General features: G+C 39.0%; 2 protein-coding genes across 2 annotated transcripts in view; both read right to left on the bottom strand.

Moving 5' to 3' along the window:
* LOC122814421 (zinc finger protein 239-like) overlaps positions 1 to 7,269 on the bottom strand; it is a 50,447-nt gene extending 43,178 nt beyond the window's left edge. The window contains exon 1 of the mRNA XM_044087003.1: positions 6,759 to 7,269. Coding sequence (XP_043942938.1) covers positions 6,759 to 7,269 — 511 coding nt within the window. The remainder of the gene's footprint in view (positions 1 to 6,758) is intronic.
* A 16,335-nt stretch (positions 7,270 to 23,604) lies between these two features.
* LOC122813900 (nuclear factor 7, ovary-like) overlaps positions 23,605 to 25,526 on the bottom strand; it is a 114,880-nt gene continuing 112,958 nt past the window's right edge. The window contains exon 5 of the mRNA XM_044086444.1: positions 23,605 to 23,851. Within this exon, the coding sequence (XP_043942379.1) occupies positions 23,691 to 23,851 (161 nt within the window). The 3' untranslated portion in view covers positions 23,605 to 23,690. The remainder of the gene's footprint in view (positions 23,852 to 25,526) is intronic.

Raw genomic sequence — 25,526 nt, 5'->3', positions numbered from 1 at the left:
AAAAAATACTCATAATGTTCAGATCAAAAGGATACCAGCATACTTAACTCAACTAAAAGACTATAAAGAATATATACTTTCAGAAGTAAAACATTTTTAGACATAAATAACACTCCTGAAGTCTCCATTGTTTATGTTTGAGATGCCTTAAAATCATATCTATATGGACAAAGTATCAGACGGTATAATAATAAAAGGAAATCTTGGGATAAGGAATTGTTAGATATTCAAAGTAAATTAGACTCTTATAAACATAATAATAAAGAAAATATTATGGACAAGAAAGTTATTGAAGAAATAAACAAACTAAATGAGAAATACAAAGAAATTTTAACTCATAAAGTTAAAATAACTTTAGAGAAATACAAGTTTTTGTCTTATTCAATAAGCCCCAAATACTTACATAGACTTAAAAATAAAACAAAAAGGTTGAATAAACAAAACCATATCAAAGAAATCTTTTCTCTAAGGAAAAAAAAGAATGTTTCTAGTATACCAGAAATACTAGATGAATTTAGAAATCACTTTCACAAAATTAACCATAATAATATTAACATGGAACCTAAAGATAAAATAAAGGAGTTTATAACCACAAATATGAATAAAAAGCTTAATAAACAACAGATTAAACTATTGGACAAGAGTATTTCATATACAGAAGTTATTACACAAATAAATAAGCTTAAATCAAACAAAGCACCGGGTAATGATGGTATTATACCAGAGATATATAAAATCCTTTCTAAAATACATATTCATTAATACATAAGGTTTTTATTTTGGCCCAAACTGAGTTAATAACCCCCCCCATCTTGGCAATATACATTTATTTCGCCAATTTTAAAACCTAATAAAGATCCAACTAGATGTTCTTCATATCGGCCCATCTCATTACTTAATGTTGATTATAAAATGTTTATGAATATCTTTGCTGATAGATTGAAGACAATCATTCCCGGCATTATAGATATAGATCAGACAGGCTTCATTGTAAATAGAAATACTTTTGATAATATAAGAAGAACTTTAACATTAATAGATTTTGCAAATAGGAAAAAGAAAGATTTAACACTTATTAGTCTTGATATAAGTTCAGCGTTTGATTCAGTAAGTTGGGACTATCTGTTTACCTTACTGAAGTGCACAAACTTCTCGGATGCATTTGTAAATCTAATTGAACATTTATACAAAGGAACGTTGGCTTATATTAAGGTAGGAACATATGCTTCACAAAAAATACCCATTCTTAAAGGTACAAAGCAAGGATGTCCACAAGGATGTCCACTTTCTCCACTATTATTCACTTTAGTAATGGAGCCTTGGGCTAATTTGATCAGAAACAGTACTGACATAGAGGGTTTTGAAATAGATGAAAATACAACATCCAAAATTCAACTTTTTGCAGATGATGTTCTAATTACATCAGCAGGATCTAATTCTTCTATACAGTCTCTATTTGATAACATGATGAATTTTAAAAGTATTTCTGGTTTAATATTCAATGAAGAAAAAACTAAAATACTACCTATATATACACGAAAAAATATTCTCATTAGTGATTTTACTAAATATGTACCCAATTCAGGTCAGATAACTTATTTAGGTATAATACTATCTAAAGATATTAAATCTATTATATATAATAATTATAATACCTGTTTTCTTAATATACAAAATCTTTTTAATACCTGGAATAATATGTTTTTACTATGGAGGAGAGACTTACAATTATTAAAATGATAATATTCCCCAAGATTTTATACTTAATACAATCAATAATACTTCCACCTACAAAAATAATTATCAAGAAACTGAACACACTAATGTTAAATTTCTTATGGGCACCTAATAGACCTAGGATTGCATTAAAGAAACATACTAATAGCTGGTCTCAAGGGGTATTTCTTTTCCAGACTTTAATTTATATACTATCTCTTCTATTGTAAAAGTTATTACTTTATTAATAGATCAGTCATATGTCACAAAATGGAAAGATTATTGGGAGCTAATTAGTATACACTCCATGAAAATCTCCTTAACACATAAAAATATGATTGTAAATAACTCCATGTTATGGTTACTAAAGGAATTTTGTACTTCACCTATTACACCTAAACATATGGTTTGTTACCCATTAAATATTATTATTAGTTATCGTAACTTTATATTCATGCACCCTAAGTATAGGGAATGGAATTTTATTGTATTTCCTATAATGTATACTCAGGGTATGCTTTTGTCATCTACTTCTGAAGGAACTCATTTAGTTATAGATAATGATCTAAAGTACTGGTATCAGTTGATATCTGATAATAAAGTTAAAAATCTAGATTTCTTAGATTTTTAGAAGAATTTGATCTAAGAGAAACTTGCTGGTTAGAGGTTCAGACCTTTAGACAACATCTCATTAATAAAATAGATTTAATGTCTATAACTGTTAAAGAATCTATTCCAACACTGATTGATTACTTGATATTAAATTTACAACAAAGTTTCTGATAAAGGTAAACTTTCATACATACATAAAGTTATCAGACAAGAAACTTTTTACAGTGTAGATTCATACTGGAATTATTTCACTTCTATTAATGGGGACCCACCAAATCAACAAAATAAACAATATATATTGGAATCTGCTTATAGAACTACGTCTTCCATTGTCTGGAGACTTTACACATGGAAATTTTTACATAGATCTTTTTATACACCTTTGATGATGAATAAAATAAATAATAAAGATAATCTATGTAAGAGATGTAATGTAGAAATTAATGCTGACTGGGCTCATATGTTTTATGACTGTATAAAATTGAAAGAATACTGGAAGTCAATTAATGAATTTTTGCAGGCTCTTTTTACAGATATTTTCATTATTTCTAAATCTCTTATATTATTCAACACACCTGTACCTCAAAGTGTTAAAAAGGTTAAGCTTCCCTTGTTATGGTCTATTCTAGCAGTGGCTAGGAAAATAATAACTAGAAATTGGATTTCAGATACACCTCCTTCGTTCAATGAATTTAAAAATGTTATGAATATAGTGTGCCATATGGAAATAAACACAATTAGGACTAGAACAAATAGAAAAACATCTTGTATGGGATAATTTACAAAATTTGTTAAAAAAATTTTAATTTCAATAGCATGGTATTTTAGTTTAATTAATTGATCTGATTGTAGTGGATGTCTTTGTAAATACTTTAGTTGTTTTGTTGAATATTATAATAATACCTATTTTTAATTACTTGTATAAAATTGTTATGATATTTCTCTTATATATTAAAACAATAAACCTGTTTTGAAAAAAAAAAAAAGAAACCCTTCTTGCTGATGTTACTGCTAGGAGGAAAGCCGTTTTCCATGATAGAAACTACAACTCTGAAGAGGCTGCTGGTTCAAAGGGAGGCAATGTTAATTTCTCCAAAATGAAGTTGAGGTCCCATGTAGGCACTGGTGGTTTCCTTGGAGGGTTGATGTTTTTTATCCCTCTTAGAAACTGTCTTAATAATGGGTGTGAGAATACAGGTGGATCAGTGTTGTATTCTGCAGAGATTGCTGAAGCGTGTATTTTTATAGAAGAATAAGAGAGGCCATTGTTGAGCATTTCAGCCAAGTATTCTAAGATCTGCAGAATGTTCATTACTTTAGGGTCTTGTCCCTTTTTGTTATTCCAAATACAAAATCTCTTCCATTTTGCAGAGTATGCCTTTCTAGTAGAAGGTCTGAAAGATTCCAGAATGATTTCTTTGACCCTCTTGGAAAGCATGGCCTGATGTGAATTCATGGAATTTTCCAAGCTGCTAGCTTCAGTGTTTGTAGCTTGGTGTGAAGAGTCTTGTAATTGTGCTGCGTCAGTAGAAGCGGCCATTGAGGCAGAGGCCAAGGTAGTGTGTGTGACATGCTCTTCAGGAGTGGATACCAATGTTGTCTTGGCCAGTCCGGATCTATCAGTATGACTCTTGGTTTGTCTGTTTTGATATTCAGCAACACCTTGGCCATCAAAGGAAGAGGTGGAAAGGCGTAGACTGTTAGAGACCTCCAGCTGAAAGAGAGAGCGTCCACCCTCCAAGCTTGTGAATGGTATGTTCTTGTGCAGAATTTCTTCAACTGATGGTTGATGTGGGAGGCAAATAGATCTATGTCCGGCCTTCCCCACATTCGAGTTATTTGTGTGAAAATCTCTGGATGCAACTTCCACTCGTGAGGGTCCATCATGTTTCTGCTCAGGTTGTCCGCCATACATTTTCTTTCCCTGGTACAAACTGGGCTTGCAGCTCTATTTTTAATTCCAAGGATATGTTACAAAGAGTCATTGCCAATCTGCATAGGGGGTATGAATGTGTCCCTCCTTGCTTATGTACCACATCACCGTGGTATTGTCTGTCTTTATTAGAAGATGCCACTGATGTAAGAAATCTTTGAAGGCCTCGACTGCATGTATTACTGCCAACATTTCTTTTTGGCTGATATGCAGGTGCATTTCTGTTTGAGTCCATTTTCCTTGAATGCATCTGCCTTCCATGTGCGCCCCCCATGCATGGACTGAGGCGTCTGTTGTTATGGTTTGGTTTGTTTGAGGCCTGCAGAAAGGCAGTCCCTTGTTTGTCTGGCTTGCTTGAGCCCACCACAAAAATTCCTTTTGAAGGCATGGAATAAGTGGGATTGAAGTCTCTAAGCTGTGGTTGTGTTGTGACCATAGATTTTTTAGGTACCATTGTAGTTTCCTCATATGCAGCTTTGCATATGGGATCAGAAGAATGCAAGATGCCATGAATCCCAGAGCCTGCAGGAATTTCCTTGCAGTGATTCTGGTGAGCGTTGCCAATGTCTTGAAATATTCCTTTAGTTGCCCTTGTTTTTCTGTTGTGAGATAAGCCATCTGGGTGTTTGTGTCCAGTTTGGCACCCAGGAATATTATTTCTTGGGATGGCACAAGTCATGATTTCCTTATGTTGACTGTGTATCCCAGAGCCTGTAGTAAGTTTATGACATAGTCCAAGTGTTTTATCAAGGTGTGCTGGCTGTCCACTTGCATGAGGCAGTCGTCCAGATAAGGGTAGATTTGAATCCCCTGTAGTCTGCAGTAAGCAATTACTGATGCCAGGCATTTCGTGAACACTCTGGGCGCAGTAGATAAGCCAAAGGGCAATGCAGAGAATTGACAGTGCTCTGAACCTGCAAGAAATCTGAGGTATCTTCTGCAATCTTGTCTGATAGGGACATGCAGGTACGCCTCCTTGAGGTCCAGGGTTACCAGCCAAGACCCCTTGCCCAGCATGGGAAGGAGCTGCTGTAGAGTGAGCATCTTGAATTTTGGTACAATGAGGAAAGTATTTAGTATAGACAAATCCAGAATTGGTCTCCATTGTTTTCCCTTTCTTGGAACAAGGAACAGTCTTGAATAAAAACCCCGGCCTTGTTCTGAAGTAGGAACTTTTTGAATTGCTTTCATCTGTAACAGCTTTGATATTTGTCTTTGTGCCTCTGCCCTTTGATTTGGTGGCAGGTTTGGCATGCCTTGTCTTTTTGGTAAAGTGTGGAAATGGAATCTGTATCCCTTGTCTATGATGTCCAGTATCCACTTGTCCTTTGTAATAATGTGCCAGTTTTTTGAGAATAAGGATAGCTTTCCGCCCAAAGGTGCTTCCAACTGAGCCCTGGTTGGCGGGAACAGAGTTTAAGTCATTGTGATTGTCCTTGTGGTGCACTTGTAGGTCCAGCACCACTTCTCTGGTTGGGATCCTGCCATTGACGTCCTCTGTAAGAGCCTCGTGCTTGCCCTCTACCTCTAGCACGTCTGTTTCTGCCTCTTTGCTACTTTTCTGTGGCTGGAAAGGACCAGTTCTTTGAAGGCCAATTCCTGCTGAATCGTGGAGGTTGTACCTGGAGGAAATCTTTAACAGTTTGAACTGACTTTGCTTTTTCCTCTATTTTCTTTAAAACTTCCTGAGCTTTAGCACCAAACAATACATCTTTCCCCAGGGGTGCATCTAGCAATTTTACTTTGACATGATCTGGCAATGTTTGTTCGTTTAACCAAGCATGCCTGCATATGACTGCACCTGTCACAGCTGCTCTACATGAAGCTTCCAATGCATCATATCCACATTGTAAAAAATGATTGCTGACCTGCTCTGTGTTGTGCACCATGTCCTGTAACCTTTTTAAATCTAGAGGTTCAGGGGAGGCCAATTTCTTTCGTAAATCAGCTAACAGATACTGCTGGTACTGAATCATATGAAATTGACAGTTTAAATATTCATGGAAAGAGTGGATGATGTGTATACCTTTTTACCCCACCTTTCTAAAGCCCTGGAATGCCTTTCAGCAGGGAGTGGATTCTTAACTATAGTAGCTGAAACCCCTTTAGGCCCCTGAGAAACAGTTTCTGGGTCAGCTGTATGGCCCTTGTAAAGAAATTGATGGGAATCTGGAACCCTGTAGTACCTGTCAGGCTTAACAGGGGCTGGTGGCAGAGAGTCTGGGGTAAGGCAAGACTCAGAGTATACATCATCTAAAATATCCAAAACAGGCGGGACAGCCAGAGGTCTATGCCGAGGCAGTTTTAAAAATTTCCTTAGTCTCTTTTTGGAATCTGAAAAATCTTAGCCTGGCCATTGAAAATGCTCTCAGAGCATGGAGAGTCTCCCCAAAGGAAACATCCTCCGGTGGAGAAGCAGAGGGAATAGATTCCTCTGCATCAGAAACTTCATATGGAGGAAAAGCTTCCTCCTGGTAGTCTGAATGCTCAGATATACCTGAGGCCTCATCAGAGGATGGTGGTTCCTCCTCCTGTACCCTAGGCCTTTTGTCAGGTGGAGGTTGAGAGCCTCTAATTAAAGAAATGAGGTCCTCAGCCATGCTTAAAATCTGAGTATGGGGTGTGGATCCCTGAGGGAAAGCTTTAGGAGACTGAGACTTAGCATGTTTTGCAGCCTTGGCTCGGGTGAAGGCCTTAATAGAAAGGGTAGCAGGAGGCCTTGCAGCCCCACGAGTTGAGTGTGATTTTTCCACAATCATGGTGTCGGTTTCAGGATGGGCTTCAGTCTCTGGGGGTAATTCAAGAACCGACACTGAGCCGGCCTCCGGTTCCGATGGTACCGGTGGAGCGATGTCGTCGGTAGGAAGCAGTTGTGTAGCCGCTTCAATGCGAACCGAGACACTCGCGGTAGGCCTGAGTGTGGCATCGGCTGAGACCACGGACCACGTGTGTCTGTCCTTATCCTTGCGTTTCTTAGACAAATGTGCTGTCGGTAGTTCCGACGGCATATTATAATTAAATTCTTCCCCAAAAAGATCTCTGCAAACTCTGCCCGACGCTTAAGAGTGCGTTTGTTAAAGGAAGCACAAGAGCTACAGGCCGAGACGTCGTGGTCTGGGCCTAGGCAGGGTATGCAGTAGGAGTGGAAATCCCTATGAGGTATTTGTTTTCCACAAGTCAAACAATTATTAACTTTAACAGTTTGAACTGACATCGGTCTGAGGCAAGAAAGGATCCCCAACGGGGTACTTAGCTTTATGAAGACTTCGGTATCTGAAATCTCAGGAGCTGGCCGACCGGCACTTGCGAACTGCTTCTGCTTCGGGCACCGCGCGGCAAGAAAGGCTGGAGAAGATGGTGTCGGCTGGTGCCTTTATACCCCTGGCGCACTGACATCAGGGAAGAAGTGACATCAGCCGACGCCGGACTGAGACTTTGGAATTCGGCCGACCGAGGGATCGCCTGACGGCAGGACAACCAATCTGTTAGGACTGCAGTTGCATCCTCGAAGAACATCAGTAACTTTCTTTCAAGTGAAACAAGGAAATAAGTACAGTAAGCAATGCAGATATCACGAGTGATCTACAGAAGCGCTGAGAAGCCTCATATTAGGTGGAATTAGCATTCAAGGGAAATAACAAGCAAACAAACAACAAGCATATAAACAAAGCTAGATTCAGCAGGCCTGGATCTAGTCTATACTACAGCAAACAAGGTGTACCAGTTTCAGTAAGATACAGTTCAAATATTCAGGCACTATAAACCTTTAACCAGAAATTCCCAGCTCAGAAGGGCAGAGTCCAGCCTCTTCTCCCACAAGAATGCAGACCACGAACCTTCTTAATGTAAAATAACTGGCCTGAAGCCCAAGTGCTTAAACCAGAACTAATACACTTGGACACTGGGCTTTCAATCAGCAGTTCCCAACTTAGAATATGATCAGGTGCATCACAGTGTCACTAACATGGTTTCATCGGCCCGGAGGAGACACCAAATGAAGATTTCCTGCCTGCTGTCAGGGATCTAGACAGCTCACTGGAAAGTGCACAACAGCATGGCACTGATGTTGGTGCTGCAGTTTCAGGGAGGACAAGTATGTCCCGGGAGGAGCTTACAGGTAAGTGTTACCTATCTCAGTTGTTAAATATTACTTGTATAGCAAAATACTGACTTAAGTTATGCTAAACATTACATTTCTTTTGCGGGGGAATAGTTGTAGATTGATGCAGTTAACACATTCTGGTTTATTACACATGGGCTTGGGGATGATGTGTCATGCAAGTTCTTGACATATAAAGGGCCAAAAGTTTTAACCCTCTGTATTTACTGTTCATTGTGATGATTGTCTCCTTACCTTTTCTTAACTTCTTCCAGGATCACCCATCATAGGGAGCCTGCAATCATCTGCACATGGTAAGCCAGGCATTTCTATGTCAATACTGATGAGCAGTTCAAAGAAATATTTAGTTTGTGATGTGGGTGTCAGGACTGCTGTGTCTATTGTTGTACAGTCTGTAACAGTGGCACCACTGTTCATTTGTTAGCATATATTGGACTATAGTAGTGTAGGTATTAATTTTTTTCCTGTGTTAGTTGTTTATTATTACAGGTGATTGTGGAAGTATGGGACTCCTACCACCTGATGTCAGAGTATGAGCAGACTCTGAGGATGATGGTGGCCAAACAGAGGTTCATAGGTTCATACTAGGCTATCTACCCTAGGGCATTTATAAGCCTAGCCAGAGTGTGTTTGGCTTTCGCCACCCATTTTAAATTAATTTTGCTATGCCCTTTTTCGAGGTTAGTATACTGTGCCTCTGTCTAACAGTGACACAGAAGTGATACTCTGGGGTAAACCTACGATCTCCCATCCACTCATCAAGATTCCTCTTGAAGAGAGTGAATGAGGGACCCTGCCTAACCTGGACTGGGATTTTATTCCAGAGTGAAGGGAGCCTCTGGGTTATGTATCTGTCCCTCCAGCATTTCCTATTTATTTCAGTGCTGAGGTTCAAGTCTCTCGAGCGCATAGCTCGATGGGATTTGGATTTTCTGAGGTGCAGTATGTCCATTAATTCCGGGTTGGACATAGCTTTATACGTCAGGCACAGATCACCTTTGAGCAGGTGGTATGCCAATGAGTAGAGCTGGAGTTTCTTTAACCGGGCAGCATATGGCATCTGTTTGAGCCCTTTGATCCTCTTGGTGAGGTACTTTTGGGGTCTTTCCAGTTGCTGCACGTGTCTGGTAACGTACAGACCAAAAGGGGCATTGTACTCAATTATGGGCCTGATGAGGGGATGAGTAAAGAGGCATGATGACCTCCCCTGATCTAGATGCGAATCCCTTCATGATTAGGTGGGCTATATAAAATGTTTTTCTAACCACTTTGGCCATGCGGTTGTCAAATGAGAGATTGCTATCAACTTGGGTCCCCAGGTCCCTAATTACTTCTTCTGTACTTAATGGATTACCACCTATGTGGTAATTTGTGGGCACTTTGTTTTTGCCAAAGGGGATGACTATACACTTTTTGGCATTTAGCTTGAGGCCATGGCTCTGGCAACAGTTGTTTGTTTCTATGAGGCCCTTTTGGAGGATGCTTGTGTCAGCTGGAGAGTCGATTATGGTGCCCAGTTTGCAGTCATCTGCGAACTTGATCAGCCACAGTCCTTCCATGTTGGCCTGTACCTCTGAGAAATATATACCGAACAAGAGAGGTCCCAGGACTGAGCCTTGTGGGACGCCACTTGTAACTGGTTTGGAGTCTGACATGGCTCCAGCAATTTTAACCATGTGGGTTCTGTCCTTGAGCCAGTTTGCAACCCATCTAGTGACATAGGGGTTTATATTTAAGCTGGTGAGCTCATCTATAATGCCCGAGTGGGGTATTGTATCGAAGGCTTTTGCGAGGTCCAGGTAGGTTGTGTGGACCACCTTCCCCTCGTCAATGTCCTTGGTGACTGTTTCAAAGAAATCAACCAGGTTTAAGAGGCAGGATCTGCACTTAAAGCCGAACTGGGTAGGATCCAGTGTCTGTAGGTCCCTAATATCTTTATTTATGAGGTCCATGATGATCCTTTCCATAGCTTTGCAGACCAAGCTAGTCAGGCTTATGGGGCGATAGTTTCCAGGATCTGTTGAGGCACCACTTTTGTGGAGAGGGACCTCTGTTGCCGTACGCCACTCTTTGGGTACATATCCTGTAGTAAGGCTGAGATTGAACAGTAGTTTTATGTTTGGGTTTAGCTCTTCTTGGAGTTCATGTAGGATGCAGCCCGCAACACCGTCTGGTCCCACTGATGCTGTGTTTTTTGCTTTGGAGAGGGCGGCTCTTACCTGAGCATCTGAGATGTCAGGGGGGCAGCACTCTGCTGGGATAGATATTTGCCCTTTTGGTAGGGAGGAGGGGAGAAGTTTGCGCTGAACCTGTCAGCTAGGATGTTGGCAAGGTCTGTGGGTTTGGTGTATTTTTTGTCATTTTGGACTAATTCTGAGCATATCTGGGAATTCTCACCCAGGTTCCTAACATAACTAAAGAAAGCTTTGTGATTATCCTTAGTGTCCTGTGCAATTTTTCTCTCAAAGCTGGCCTAAGTTGATTTTACGAGTGCCCGTAGTTTTTTTGCTAATACTGATCAGAGATGCCTTCCCTTTTTGGGATTTTGCTCTATCATGTAGTAGCTTCCTCCTTCTATTGTATAGTTTATTTATGGCTGAGGTCCACCAGGTGGACTCTCCCCTGTAATTCCACTGGACACAACCAGTAGGCCTGTGCCAAACCCATTCCAGTCAGCCCACAGATATTGGACACGTGCAGGGTGAGACGCTTGATCAGGGTAGTGTGGTTACTGCAGCTTCAATACATGCTGATGCTAGCCATAGCCAAAGTGTGGGTGAGGTACCATTAAGGGGAGTTGTTAGAGGTGCTCAAAGGAGGTATGCTATCCATTCTCCGCCAGATCCAGGTGTTTGTTCCCGTATCACTTACGTATGTTTAGGGCCATCATGGAGGTGCAAGCACATTCTAATAGGTCTTCAAGAGAAATGCTTAGGGTTGTAGATATGGCACAGGCTAAAATACATGACTGCCTTCAACATGTTGCCAATTCAATGGATCAGATCAATGACATTTTGGAAAATGCGGTGCTTATTATGGAACATCTGCTGGAAGGAGGATGGCATCCACGTGGTGGAAGGTCAGCTACACCAGCTGATGTTAGCCTAAGTGGCCATGCCCAATCATGCTCTATAGTGGCACTACTTTTACACGTTTTTCATTCTGTTTTATTACAGCTTAGTTTTGTATGAGACTAAAAGATGTTTTTGAAACTGCAGTATGCTTTCTGAAACTTGCAAGATGCCCTCTGACCTAGTGCTTGCTAGCACAGCAAAATTCATGCTTATGCCTTTTGGAAATGTACTGAGAAGCAGGTGATTATCTGCTAGGTCAGGAAGAAATAAGAGAAAACAATGCTATATTCTATAATGTTATGATTTTGAACAATTAGCTCTGTTCGTGTTATGAGAACATGCACAGCAGCAGAGAGAAGAGATAAAGACAAAGGACTGTTGAAGAAATGAACTGCAATCTATACTTGCTTTGTGCTCAAATTAGCTGTAATACCTTGAATGATAACATTGCATACATCTAACCGATGGTAGCCAAGGCCACGTCGTTTTTCTTAGGAAGCTTTTCACAAAATTGATAGTGCAAGCAGAAAAGTATGAGAACAGCTGCTATGAAGCAATGATGTTAAAACTTGTGATCTGCTACGTCAGCTTGGTAGGCAATGTCTTATTAGAAAATGTATAAAAATACTGATACTTCCTGATTCTAGTTAGACAAACTCTGTATTAGAATGTTTTTGTGTCCTTGCTGCAAGATTAAAGTGCCTTAACCTGAACTTGCCGTGTAATGATCTTTTTAAAGTAAATTTTTCATTTGACAGATTTGGCCTGCCGGACTGGAAAACTCTCGCTTTGACCGAGGTCAGATGGGCCCGGTGGCTTGAAACCGTATGGGGAAGAGACCACATCAGATCTTCTGCTTTGAAAGACCTCCGACTAAATTGTCGTTCAAAAGACGCCAGCCACTCTTTCTGATCTGCGATTGGAGGATGAGTAGACGACCCTAGTGCAATACTCAATCACGGAGGCTCAGGTAAGGAGGAATTTACCTTTTTTCTGTTTTAGATCAGGGACTTGTTACAGTATTTTGTTTCTGTCAGGGAGATCTGTAAAAGTATAGATCAGAGACAGAAAAGATTGCTGTCTTGTCATAAATCAGGGAAACAGAATAGGTAGACAGTTATTCTAGATAAACTGTAAAAAAGAGAAATTGTGGTACCATGTGATAAGAAGGGTTACGTAACATTTTTTTTCTTTAGCTGAGTTAAGACAACATGGGAAATAAGTGCACAAAAAGATCCCAAGACTCGCCATTAACCGAAGATGCGAAATATATGCAATTACAACGTGTCGATAATGTTAGATACTATACAAAATGGGTTAATAAATATGAATTTGATGCTAAACTAGAAAAATCTTTGCTTATTAAACTTGTCAAACAGCTCAAAACTGACGCAAGAGGTCAGGTTAAAAAGCAACGCCTATTAGGCATTCCCCAGGCACACAGGTGGTTTGAGAAAGCAAACCGCAGGGAACAAAAGATTAAGAATTCAAAAGCGATGTTTTTAGATAAAGAAGACAATAACCTGGTAATAGCATCGGCCCCTCCGCCCCCTCCACTTCCCTTACCAGAATATGAAGCGAGTGGACAAGCTGATGCACCTCCGCTATACCCAACTGTCCCTGCGAAACCAAAACCGTTCGTCAGAGATCCTGTCAAGACTAGGTCTCGAACATGTAAAACAAGAGGGGATATGGAATTATATCAAATGAATGAAAATTCACGAGCTATGAGTGAAGAAGAGAGATGTCCGCTCATAGAAGTACCAAATCCTCAGGCAGGACAGGAAGGGCAGGACCAGACTATCCTAGTATATAGACCGTGGACACCAGAAGACATCCGGAAAGCCACAGAGGGGATTCCCCATCCAAAAGTTAATTTTAGAAAATTCTTAGAAGACTTACAGGGCATGAGGTTAAGTTACCATTTAAACGGGGAAGAGGTAGAAAAAGTAGTCCGACAAATCATAGGCCCAGATTGGCACATGATCAGTGGCAACTGGAATCCTTGTGACGCAGAACATAAGCCACTCCCACATAGCAACGCAGAGCTGGATAACAGAGTGAAAGGTCTGACAGACCGAATCTCTGAGAAATGGAAGCCTAGGGCAGACTGGACTTGCATTAACCAATGCATCCAACAAGAAGGTGAAACTGTTGATAGATATTTTGCTAGATTACTAGAATGTTTTAATAACCATTGTGGAATGCAGGTACCTGAAGACCAAACACATGATTCCCCATATCAGCAGCAGCTAAAGAATGCATTTTTGAAAGGTAGTATTGCACCCATCAGTAGTTTTATTACAAAGCACATGGTAGATCACCGTACAAGTAGATTACAGTCACTACTTGAATTTGCAAAACATGCCAAAAGGCATTTTAATGACAAAAAGAAAAGAAAACTCAAGTATTTGCAGTAGAAGATGAAGCAGAAGTCTTTGTAGTACAGTCCGGGAAAAAGGGCAAGAAAAATGTCCAGGGAAACAAACAATATGATAAGCGATCAGAAGAGTTTGAAGAGAGAAAGAAAAGGGGTGAATGCTTTAAATGTGGGAAAAAGGGACATTTGGCAAGAGATTGCAAGCAATATAACAAGGTAACCATGGAAGATAAGGAGGGTGAGGACGGACTATATGGTAGTCAGGAATCACTAGAAAGAAATAACCAAGGAAAGACAAATGTAAATGTGATAGAGGGAACAGAGGATGTGATGGGAGAAATAGAGGATGTGCAAGAAATCACAGAGAGCGAAGAAAATGAAATTTTGGACTTAGCATTATTGAGCCTGGAGCTCTACTTGGCAGACACAAAACCGGAAGTTATGCTTCTGGTAGAGGGGAGAGAAGTAAAATGTTTGTGCGACTCAGGGGCATCACGGACCCTGATACATCCTTCCAAACTACCAGAAAATTCAGAATCACTTGACTATATATTAGTGAAAGCAGCTAATGGGCAGCTGTATTGGGAGCCACTCTCCCATAACATAGCAATAACTGACCCTGTTTCAGGGATGACCCAGAAAAGCAAAATTATTGTTTCTGCAAAATGCCCAGTAAACCTTTTGGGCAGAGACCTTATGCAGATTTGTGGCATAGCAGTAGTTTCAACTATGCAAGGTATGGAGGCACAGCGACAAATGGACACTTTTGTAGTGCGATCGGAGGGTGAAACATTTTACTGGTACAGCCAGGACTTGGTTACGACTGGTCCAGGGGCAGTAACCGAAGAAATGATGAACATAGCCATCAGTAAGTCCCCCTCCATTGACACTGATAAACAACATTTGTTGCATTGTACTCTGTATTATTGCAGCACACCAGGACCTGATAAGGAATATGAGCAAGAATTGTTTAAAAAACGTGCAAACAGATTAGTGTTGCGTAATCTTTACTGGGACACAGAGGGGAACAGTGTAGTTAGCTGTTCATTGCCCCAGGAATTCTTTGCACTTTATAAATCTAATCGACTACCACATGTTAGTTTAACTAAGGACAAGAACGTAAAGTGGGCAGACCTAGGAGAAAAAGTCACAAGGTGGGAAAAACAGACAGAATTAGAGCTATCCGAACAGGGAGTACAAAAGCAAAAGTTAAATTGGATAACACAGACACACCCAGCTGTGCACCTGCAATCTAGCGAGGACAGCTGATTAGCACTCTTACTAGAAGAGGAAGAGAAAGCCTTACGAAGCATACCAGAAACTCTCTGGTCAACAGGGAAATCAGATGTAGGACTTATTCGTACAGCAGGACCAGTTACAATCATGCCAAAGTCAGCATTTAGACCACAGAAAAGACAGTATCCCTTGAGAAAGGATGCAGAGGTAGGAATTAAACCTATAATAGCAGCCTTACTTAAGAAAGGAGTACTGGTAGAATATCCTGATTTACCATGTAACACACCCTCGTTTCCTGTTAGAAAAGGCAAATGGAGAATGGCGTATGGTCCAAGATTTACAAGCTGTAAATGATGCAGTAATACCCAGAGCACCTATGGTGCCAGATCCACACACCTTATTAAATAATTTAAAACCTCAACAGAAGTATTTTTCTGTGGTAGATATTAGCAATGCGTTTTTCTCCATACCGATACACCCTGACAGCCAACATTGGTTTGCATTTACATTTCAATGGAAAAGGTACACATATACACGACTACCACAGGGATATTGTGAAAGCCCAACAATATTCGCACAGGAAATGGCAAGTAACTTGGCAGGATTTATCCCACTGAAAGGTAGCCAGATTTTACTTTATGTAGACGACATTCTGCTGGCAGTCCCCACCCAGCAAGAATGCAGAGAAGATACCATAGCATTACTACAAATTTTAGCCACTCAAGGACACAAAGTAAACAAAAACAAACTGCAACTTTGGAAAAAGCAGGTTAAATACCTAGGATATGTACTATCCAAAGAAGGCAGAATATTAGATGAAGACAGAAAAATAGCAATCTTACAAGCACCTAAACTGACTACCAAGAAGGAAATGATGTCCTTCCTAGGTACGACTAATTTTTGTCGAAGTTGGATTTCAAGCTATGCCTTGGAATCTGCTCCGTTGACTGACTTGATATACAAGAAACCTATGGCAGCACAAGATTTATTACAGTGGACACCAGAAGCAGAATCAGCTTTCTGCAAACTGAAGCAATTGATAGCATCTTCATTAGTTTTAGGATTACCGAATTATCATAAATGTTTTTCCCAAACTGTAGATTGTAAGCAAGGCTATATGACATCAGTCTTGACACAGCAACATGGGGACAAGCAACGCCACATAGCTTACTATTCCATCACAGCTAGACCCAGTGGCACGATCTCTGCCCCACTGTGTACAAGCAGTAGTCGCAGCTGCAATGGCAGTGCAGGCTTCAGCCTTAGTAGTGTTGTTCCACCCTCTCACATTGAGTGCGCCTCATGCAGTTGTGATTATTTTACTGCAAGAAAAAGTAGCATATCTTTCTCCTGCTAGACATCTTTTTTATATGACTATACTGTTGAGCCAACCTCATATGACAATTGAACGATGCACAACTTTAAATCCGTCAACCTTGCTCCCAACCCCTGCGGATGGCACACCACATTGTTGCCTGCAGGAGATTGAGCAAAAGACACTACCTAGAAAAGATATTACGGATGTTCCCTTGGATGATGCAGAGGTGACATACTACGTGGACGGCTCATGCAGAAAGGGTCCAACAGGGCAGAATCTAGTAAGGTATGCAGTAGTTTCTGATACTGAGATTTTAGAAGCAAAGTCAACTTATCTGCACAAGCAGCAGAATTGATTGCCTTGACACGGGCATGCACCTTAGCAAAGGGTAAAATGTGTAAACATTTTTACTGATAGCCAGTACGCTTTTTCTACTGTTCATGTTTTTGTGCAACAGTGGAAGAATAGAGGAATGATAACATCTACTGGTAAACTGATTAACCATGCACAATTTATTTTAGATTTGTTAGAATCTATTCAGTTACCTCGTAAAGTAGCTATTTGCAAATGCATAGGTCATACTAAACAGCAGGATAGGATTTCAAAAGGTAATGCGAGAGCTGACAAAGCTGCAAAGCAGGCAGCTACAGCTTCAGAAGTATTTCTTTTGAGTGAGGAATTACAACCTTCTGAGATTTTAGATTTAGAAATGTTAAAAACAATGCAGACACTCACTACGAAAGTAGAGAAACAGAAATGGGTAAAACAAGGAGCAATCCTTGAGAAGGGGCTGTACATCTCCAAGGAAGGAAAACCAATTTTGCCGTCTAACTTGTTTAGATATGCAGCTTTGTTGAGCCATGGGCAGAGCCATGTCTCAACAGGGGGGAATGGTACAGTTAGTGAATCGAGTATTTACAATGTATGGATTTACAAATTACACTAAAAATTTTTTGTGCAGCATGTCATGTTTGTAATAAACAAACACAAGGGGCGTTGAAGCCTAAGCAAGGGAGTTTCCCTACACCACCATACCCGTTCCATACTATTTGTATGGACTTCATAGAGTTGAACAAATGCGAAAATAAGAAGTACTGTCTTGTCATTATAGATATGTTTTCCAAATGGGTGGAAGCTTTTCCGACCAAAAATCCAGACGCAGCTACTGTTGCGAAAATACTTATCAAAGAAATCATTCCTAGATTTGGCATACCAGAAAAGATCTACAGTGACAATGGCACACACTTTGTAAATCAAACTGTACAACAGCTGAGTCGATTTTTCGAAATTTCTTTAAAAACACATTGCGCACATCATCCACAATCTGCAGGACTAGTAGAGAGGCACAATGGGGTTTTGAAGGGTAAGCTTAGGAAAATAATGACAGAGACTCAGAAGAATTGGGTGCACTGTTTACTTCTGGCACTGTTGAGTATAAGAACTGTTCCAAATGCAAAGGGGTTAACTCCTTTTGAAATACTATTTGGGAGGGCATATTATGTACCTCAGTGGAAACTTCTCATGCCTGCAGATCAGGAGGTCAACAGTTCACTGGCAGAGTATATGAGGAGGTTACTGAATAACAAACAACTTCTACAGTTAAACTCTTTCAGATAAAGAACAGACCAGAACATCGGAAGCAGCAGGGCGACCAGGTGTTCGACCAGGCGATTGGGTCTGGATGAAGGTCATAAAGAAAAAGAATTGGAGCTCTCTGAAGTGGGAAGGACCATTTCAAGTTTTGCTGGCAACATCCACTGCAGTCAAGATAGCAGAGCAAGCGTCCTGGATCCATTTAACACACTGCAAACTGGTCAAGAACTTTGAACTGGACAAAAACCTTGTTACTGTTACACAACAAGAACAAAATGACCAGGTATAGAGTAAACAGGGATGCAGAACAATCTCAGAAAAATTGCATGATTATCCTATTAGCTATACTGGTGACAATGATCTTTTTGCTGTGGCCTTTCCTTTTTTCAGCCACACGAGTTGAACTGAACAAATGTGATGCATTACTCATAGACTGGCATTCAAACTTTAACACTTACCAAGCAATCAAATAGGTGTATGCTGAAACTTTTAATGTTTCAAATTGCTAGATTTGTACAGCTATACCAACAGCATACGGGGGATTATTATTGACTGCTGTCCCCCTAGGGGTCAATGAGACCTGGGAAAACTTGATCTTTGATACTACGCCTGTAAAAATCACAAGATAAAATAGCATTGTACCTACCTGTGACACAAAAGGGAATTGTATGTTTTTTATAAAAATGACACTATTCAGGTGGGTTGGAGCAATTGCAATGTGACTGTTTCTTATAAATGTTATATTAAGGCCAGTAAGGCGGCAACTATTTGTGATACAAACTATGATGCATATTTTGAAAAGTTGCATATAACTGTTAGTGAAGTACAACATAATCCTGTTCTTTTAAAAAAGCTTTCTATCATTGATAAGAAAATGTTTCATGCAGGGCAAGCTTATATCAATACTAAAGTAGAGAACTGTTATTTTATTTGTGGGGAAAAAGGCATACAAATGGTTACCTGAGAATTGGTCCGGTAGTTGTTTTTTGGGTTACCTGGTTCCGGCCATATGACACACTGCAGCTATGCCTCGAGGGAAAATCCGAAACGTCAGAGAGGACAGCAGTAAACCCAGAAGTCCAATCAAGAGACCAGAGAATCCAGTGGGACGAATCGAAGCAGGATGGAGAAACCATAATTCCATAAAGAACAAAGATAAACTAACACACATGGACTTGAGTGACACTGTTATATCGTGGGCTGGTATAGCCCCTGCATATGGCGCAGTGAAATCGATTTGGGAGCTGAGAAAACTGTCCAAACTTCTCAAAGTTATGAGCAATGCAACTATTTCTGCTCTCGAATTAGTGACTGATGAACTGAATGCAATGAGAAGTGTGGTGCTACAAAACCGCATGGCTCTCGATTTCTCCCTAGCGGTGAGGGGTGGTACGTGCACTTTAATCAAAGAAGAATGCTGTTCGTATATACCGGACAATCAGCATGAGATAAATGATCACCTTGAGTTGATCCAGCAAGTGTCGACCATGATCAAACCAGGCCCAAACCCTCTGACTGACTTTTTCCAGAATTTGATTGGGGGGTGGGGTTCCATCCTAATGAACATCCTACTTGCCATTTGTGTGGGATTACTCCTATTAGGAGCATGCATTTGTTGTGGTATTCCCTGCATGAAAAGATTAATCAAAGATTTTATAGACATGTCAGTTTCTGAGACTTTGTATCAAAGTACTGAAATTGAAGAGTTGTTGAAAAGTGAAATGCTTTTATAAGTCTAAACTAAATGACTCTCAACTGCAAATCCTGAATGGAAGAGGTTAGGAGAAGAAGCAAACTGTTTATGCTTTTGAAAATAGAATAAAAAAGTATTAACAGGGGGGAAATGTTAGAAAAATAAGTATTAATGTGTGTGCTTAATGCTAATTAGAAGCTAAAAGAGTTAACATGTTTTTCATTCTATTTTATTACAGCTTAGTTTTGTATGAGACTAAAAGATGTTTTTGAAACTGCAGTATGCTTTCTGAAACTTGCAAGATGCCCTCTGACCTAGTGCTTGCTAGCACAGCAAAATTCATGCTTATGCCTTTTGGAAATGTACTGAGTAGCAGGTGATTATCTGCTAGGTCAGGAAGAAATAAGAGAAAACAATGCTATATTCTATAATGTTATGATTTTGAACAATTAGCTCTGTTTGTGTTATGAGAATATGCACAGCTGCAGAGAGAAGAGATAAAGACAGACAAAGGACTGTTGAAGAAAGGAACTGCAATCTATAATTGCTTTGTGCTCAAATTAGCTGTAGTACCTTGAATGGTAATATTGCATATATCTAACTGATGGTAGCCAAGGCCACGTTGTTTTTCTTCGGAAGTTTTTCACAAAATTGATAGTGCAAGCAGAAAAGCATGAGAACAGCTGCTATGAAGTAATGATGTTAAAAACTTGTGATCTGCTAAGTCAGCTTGGTAGGCAATGTCTTATTAGAAAATGTATAAAAATACTGATACTTCCTGATTCTAGTTAGACAAACTCTGTATTAGGATGTTCTTGTCTCGTTGCTGCAAGATTAAAGTGCCTTAACCTGAACCTGCCGTGTATTGATCTTTTTAAAGTTAATTTTTCATTTGACAAACTCCCACCTCTACCATGCATGGCTCATACCTGTCCAACATACCAAGATGTAGAAGCTAGCAGAGCACTTGGCTGTGTTCATGCAGAGACTCGCACCAATTTCACCTAGAGGGCCCACACAGACATACATGCAGAATTGTTACATGATTCAGCCATGAAGCTTAAAGCTCATTCTGTCTCACTGGCTATTTTTTACTTAATCCAGATATCTGCCTGTTTCTATTTCTTACGCATACATACTAACTCACCTTTTGTTTCAGCCTAGGCTTCCTGCCCCCCCACACACACACAGCATCCTGTGCAGGTGATGATAACTGTGCCATATGCTTGTTTTCTATCTTTTGGATTCAGGGATGCACAAGATTTGTTTCTATGCTCAGGGTGCACAGCTAACTTAGTGCTTAGTATACCTGTGCTTGTGATGTTGTTTTGCTAACTGTACCTCTGACATATTTTGGTCTTAGAAAGTTACATTTGATAGAATCAGTATTTAAGAATCATCTGATGGTTGTGAAGTCTGAAACTGAAATGTGTCGCATAACTTTTAACCTCTCTATCTTCCAGTACAAAAATATGAGGCCAAACGGAGGACATTTGGTGGCCATCAGTACTTCTGAGATGTCTGAATGTGTGAAACTTTGATGCCGGAGGCCTATTACTTGACAGAGGACAAGTATTCACATAAGTCTCTGCTGTAACATGTTAAAGTCATTGTTGCACAAATCACCCACCTTTTACTTACATTACAAAGTAAGAACATGCAAGGATATACCATTCATCACTTACCTTGTAAATCCAGCAGTTGTTACAGTTTTAGTTCAGGGCTGAGTCTGTTTGATGCTAGGAGTACACAGCCATTACATGGGTGGGTAAAGGTTGTGAGCACTGCCTGACATCAATGTTACTATACGTATGTGTGTAGGATGAAGGTTTTAGCCCCTTAGGTGGGTGAGCTTCAATGTATTGCTCCTTAGCCAATGTTAGGGCATACTGAGCACACCTACATCTGTAGCTGCTGGTCCACCCTCCTCCTCACCTGCATGTGGCTGTGGTGTCCCTGCCATTGGTGGTGGGATGTGTGCCCCTTCCCCACCCAGATGTTACTAGGTAGTGGAATCATGACTTCAGCAGCCTAAACACATGCTCTTATGATATTTCTGGTTTTAGCATGTGTCTCATTATTGCACTCTTCAGTGGGTGGGTGTGCATTTCTAACGGGCATCATCAGCCATGGTTCCAGTGCATAACCTGTATCCCCCAGTAAATGACCCTGTGGGATATCACCTCTAGTGAATATCTGATACAGTTGGAGGTGTGCTAGACATGTGAGTTATGGTAACTGCCTGGGTTTCCAACAAATGCCTTCAAGATGATTACCCTAGCATTACACATGACTTGGCTTAACTTAAAATTTCTACCATAGGTAAAGTAGTGAATTTTCTAGACATACAGGTCACATTCAACTCCAACACTCTTTCTTGGACATCTTCTATTTTTAGGAAGAGCACATTCAGAAATAATTACTTTTCTAGTGTATACACCTTCATTTTATGAAACATAACATGGTTAAAGGACAGTACATTAGACTCTCTGGTATCATTTCTGAGGATTCCTCTTTTTTAAATGAATGTCTCTAAGTTCCTTTTAGATAGAGGGTATCCTAATAATTTATTACAGTCTATTTTTACAGATGTAAACTCTTTAAGACACACTAAGTTCCTTCCTATCATCCTTAATGGTTTCACTCCTAAACATAAGAACACTCTTCCGCATGTAAATAATGTTCCACCTACCCCCACTAATCTCTCTCCCTTATTAAATTTTTCAATTCCCACCAACACTGGAACTGATAGATGTTCCTCTTTCCCCATTCCCATCTGTAGAGACTCTGACGCAATCAAAAAAGTATTTTATAATAATTGGAGCATTTTGACCTCGAGTCAGGAAATCAATATGAAATTGGGTCCCAGCCCTACTTTTGCTTACAAGAAAAATAAATCTCCACAATTAATGTTTGAGAATAGAGACCAGCCTTTTTTATTGTCTCCAAATATCATACAACATGTACAAGGCATGTTTACTTGTAACAAATGTATTGTTTGTAAATGGATTCTTACTGGAAACTGTTACACTTTTAAACACAATAACTATATGGTCAAATTTAATGGTAATTTTGACTGTAATTCCAATTTTGTGGTCTATGCTGCTATTTGTACCACTTGCTTCTCATTCTACATTGGTAAAACCATACGTAAACTTTCCACCAGAATTAAAGAACACATGGCAGCTATCAGAAATTGTGATCCTAAAAATGCTTTGGCTAAACATAGTAACACTTGCACCTTGTTTACAGGATTTAATTTGTTTGTTTTAGACCATGTACCTTTATTTTTTGGAGACAATAACACCTTACTGGAAGTTAAGGAGTTGTGCTGACAGCTTCTGTTAAATGCTGAAGCCCCACCTGGATTGAATGAACATATAAATATTAGATGTGCATTAAATGGAACCAATAATTATTATATTTTCTGTAGTTCTGTTTTCCTTTTACTTATTCATGAACTTCTGTACATTTATTGAGTATTCATGTCTTACTGTACTATAGAATTTACATATTTCCGAATGCTTGGCTTTCTATTGGTCTTGGAATTTTGATGTCATCATCTCTTTACAGTTGATGCTCATTTATTAACACATTATTTGTATTTTTAAACATTCTGAAGAAGTCCAGTACATTAAACCTGGATGAAAGCACTAATTATTGGCTCTTGGACTTTTATTTGAATTTTTTTTTTATTTGTTTTCTTCTAGTTATTACGTTGTTTTATTTTATATATATATATATATATATATATATATATATATATATATATATATATATATATATATATTCACACACACACATAACTATATATATATATATATATATATATATATATATATATATATATATATATATATATATATATATATATATATATACACACACACACACACACATCTATATGCATTTTGCCCAGATTAACATTATATTTTTAGACTTTTGCCTTTATTCTTTTACTGTACATATATTTTCTCCCATTTTCCTCAAAGTAGATTAAAGAGTGTAGAAAATATCATAAAAATGCATCATTAATGAACTGCTTACTGTCAGGCTTTTTTTTTAAATTATTCTTATTCTTTTGTTCTGTTCTGTTTACCCCCTCGTCATTCACTTGCAGTTCAGCGTTATCTTCTTTAAGTAGCACTAACAATGCCTCTGGGGGGATCTTGTAACCTACATATTAAAAAAAAAATACATATGTTATTTTTCCACAGAGCTCCTGTGTTCTGTTTGGTTTAATTTAACAAGATTAAAACATGTTCTCTCAGTCTTCCACAGTTCCCTACTTAAGCATAGTTACAAAATAATTACAAAAGTACCACAACAACAAAAAATGTTTAATTTGTTCAGGAGTAGCAGAATTTCAGTTTTGAATGTATTATTCATATCCAGTTGCATTAAATACATTTTAAAGAAGTTCTTTGCTTCTAGCAGTGATTGCTGTTTCACGTGAACTTATACTAGTAGACAATGTTTTGCAATTAAAAAAAAAAAGTGATATATTCAAAATAAGTCTTTAAACATTTGTGTTTATTAATGAGGCAGCTGCATCTGTATCCTTCATAAGGAGACTTTCTATCATAATTTGAAAACTGTATGACTAGTTCTATTCATGTGAAAAACCCAAAATATTTAGAATATCTAAAATACATCAACATTTCTTATTATGCCTGTGTTTAGAATGACATATGCCCTGTCTACTAGATTCAGCAGAGTATAAACTCCATACTGTACTTAGTTCTATATCTTTGTAACATGTATCTCACTGAAATTTTATCTTACAGATTTGACATACCTTGTTATAGCCCACAGCTAAAATATTGAGGTAAATACAGATGTGGAAATTGGCTATACTAAGCTACAAATTTCTGGTTAAACTGCAGTTCAGTGACAACAGATTACATCTGAAATATCCAATTAATCATAACTGAACATGGACATGAGAGAGACACACAAAAATATAGAGGAGATCTGGTATCTCAAAGGAGACTGCACAATGGGTTAGGGGTTATATAGAGGATATCTGGTATCTCAAAGGAGACTGCACAATGGGTAAGGGGTTATATAGAGGATATCTGGTATCTCAAAGGAGACTGCACAATGGGTGAGGGGTTATATAGAGGAGATCTGGTATCTCAAAGGAGACTGCACAATGGGTAAGGGGTTATATAGAGGATATCTGGTATCTCAAAGGAGACTGCACAATGGGTAAGGGATTATAGGTTAACATAAAAACAGATGGCCATACCTAGCGTGATATCAAGAATAAGAATGTGTAACAGTGAAAGAAAACAGATTTTAATTAAAAAAAAGTGTCAATTACCCATTGCAAACCACTAAAGCAAAGTGTGACATTACAAATAGCAGGGAGATTCCACACCTGAACCTACATAATCATGAGGGAATATGTTGGTATTCATAGGGCCATCTGAACAATGAGGCAGTGCAGACATGTCTTTATCTAAACTCAATGTGCAGGTTTTCGAATTGTCTGGTTTCTATTGTTTCTACTACGTTTCAGGGTCCAGAGTTTATTCCTTTGTTTATATTACACTTGTAGCTTGTATGCTTCTCCTGTATCCTTGTAGGTTTCCTCCAGGTAAATCAGCTTCCTCCCACCAACAAAAAATATTCTAGAGACGTTTTGCAGTTGTTAGAAAAGGTATTACAAAAAATTGGAACTCCGTTGCTATGTTATATACAATGTTTAATTTAACAGCAATACTATGTACAACTGAAAAAGGAGTGATCAGAATAAGATCTATAAATCAAAGACTTTTAGTGGTTGTGATTACCTTGAAAGGTTGTTACTGATATACTAAGATTCTTAACGTTAGTTGTGTAAGAT

This window comes from Protopterus annectens, chromosome 10.part0 (assembly GCF_019279795.1).
Source record: "Protopterus annectens isolate FY-2018-M chromosome 10.part0, PAN1.0, whole genome shotgun sequence".
NCBI lineage: Eukaryota > Metazoa > Chordata > Ceratodontiformes > Protopteridae > Protopterus > Protopterus annectens.
This window is presented reverse-complemented; position numbering and strand designations above follow the sequence as displayed.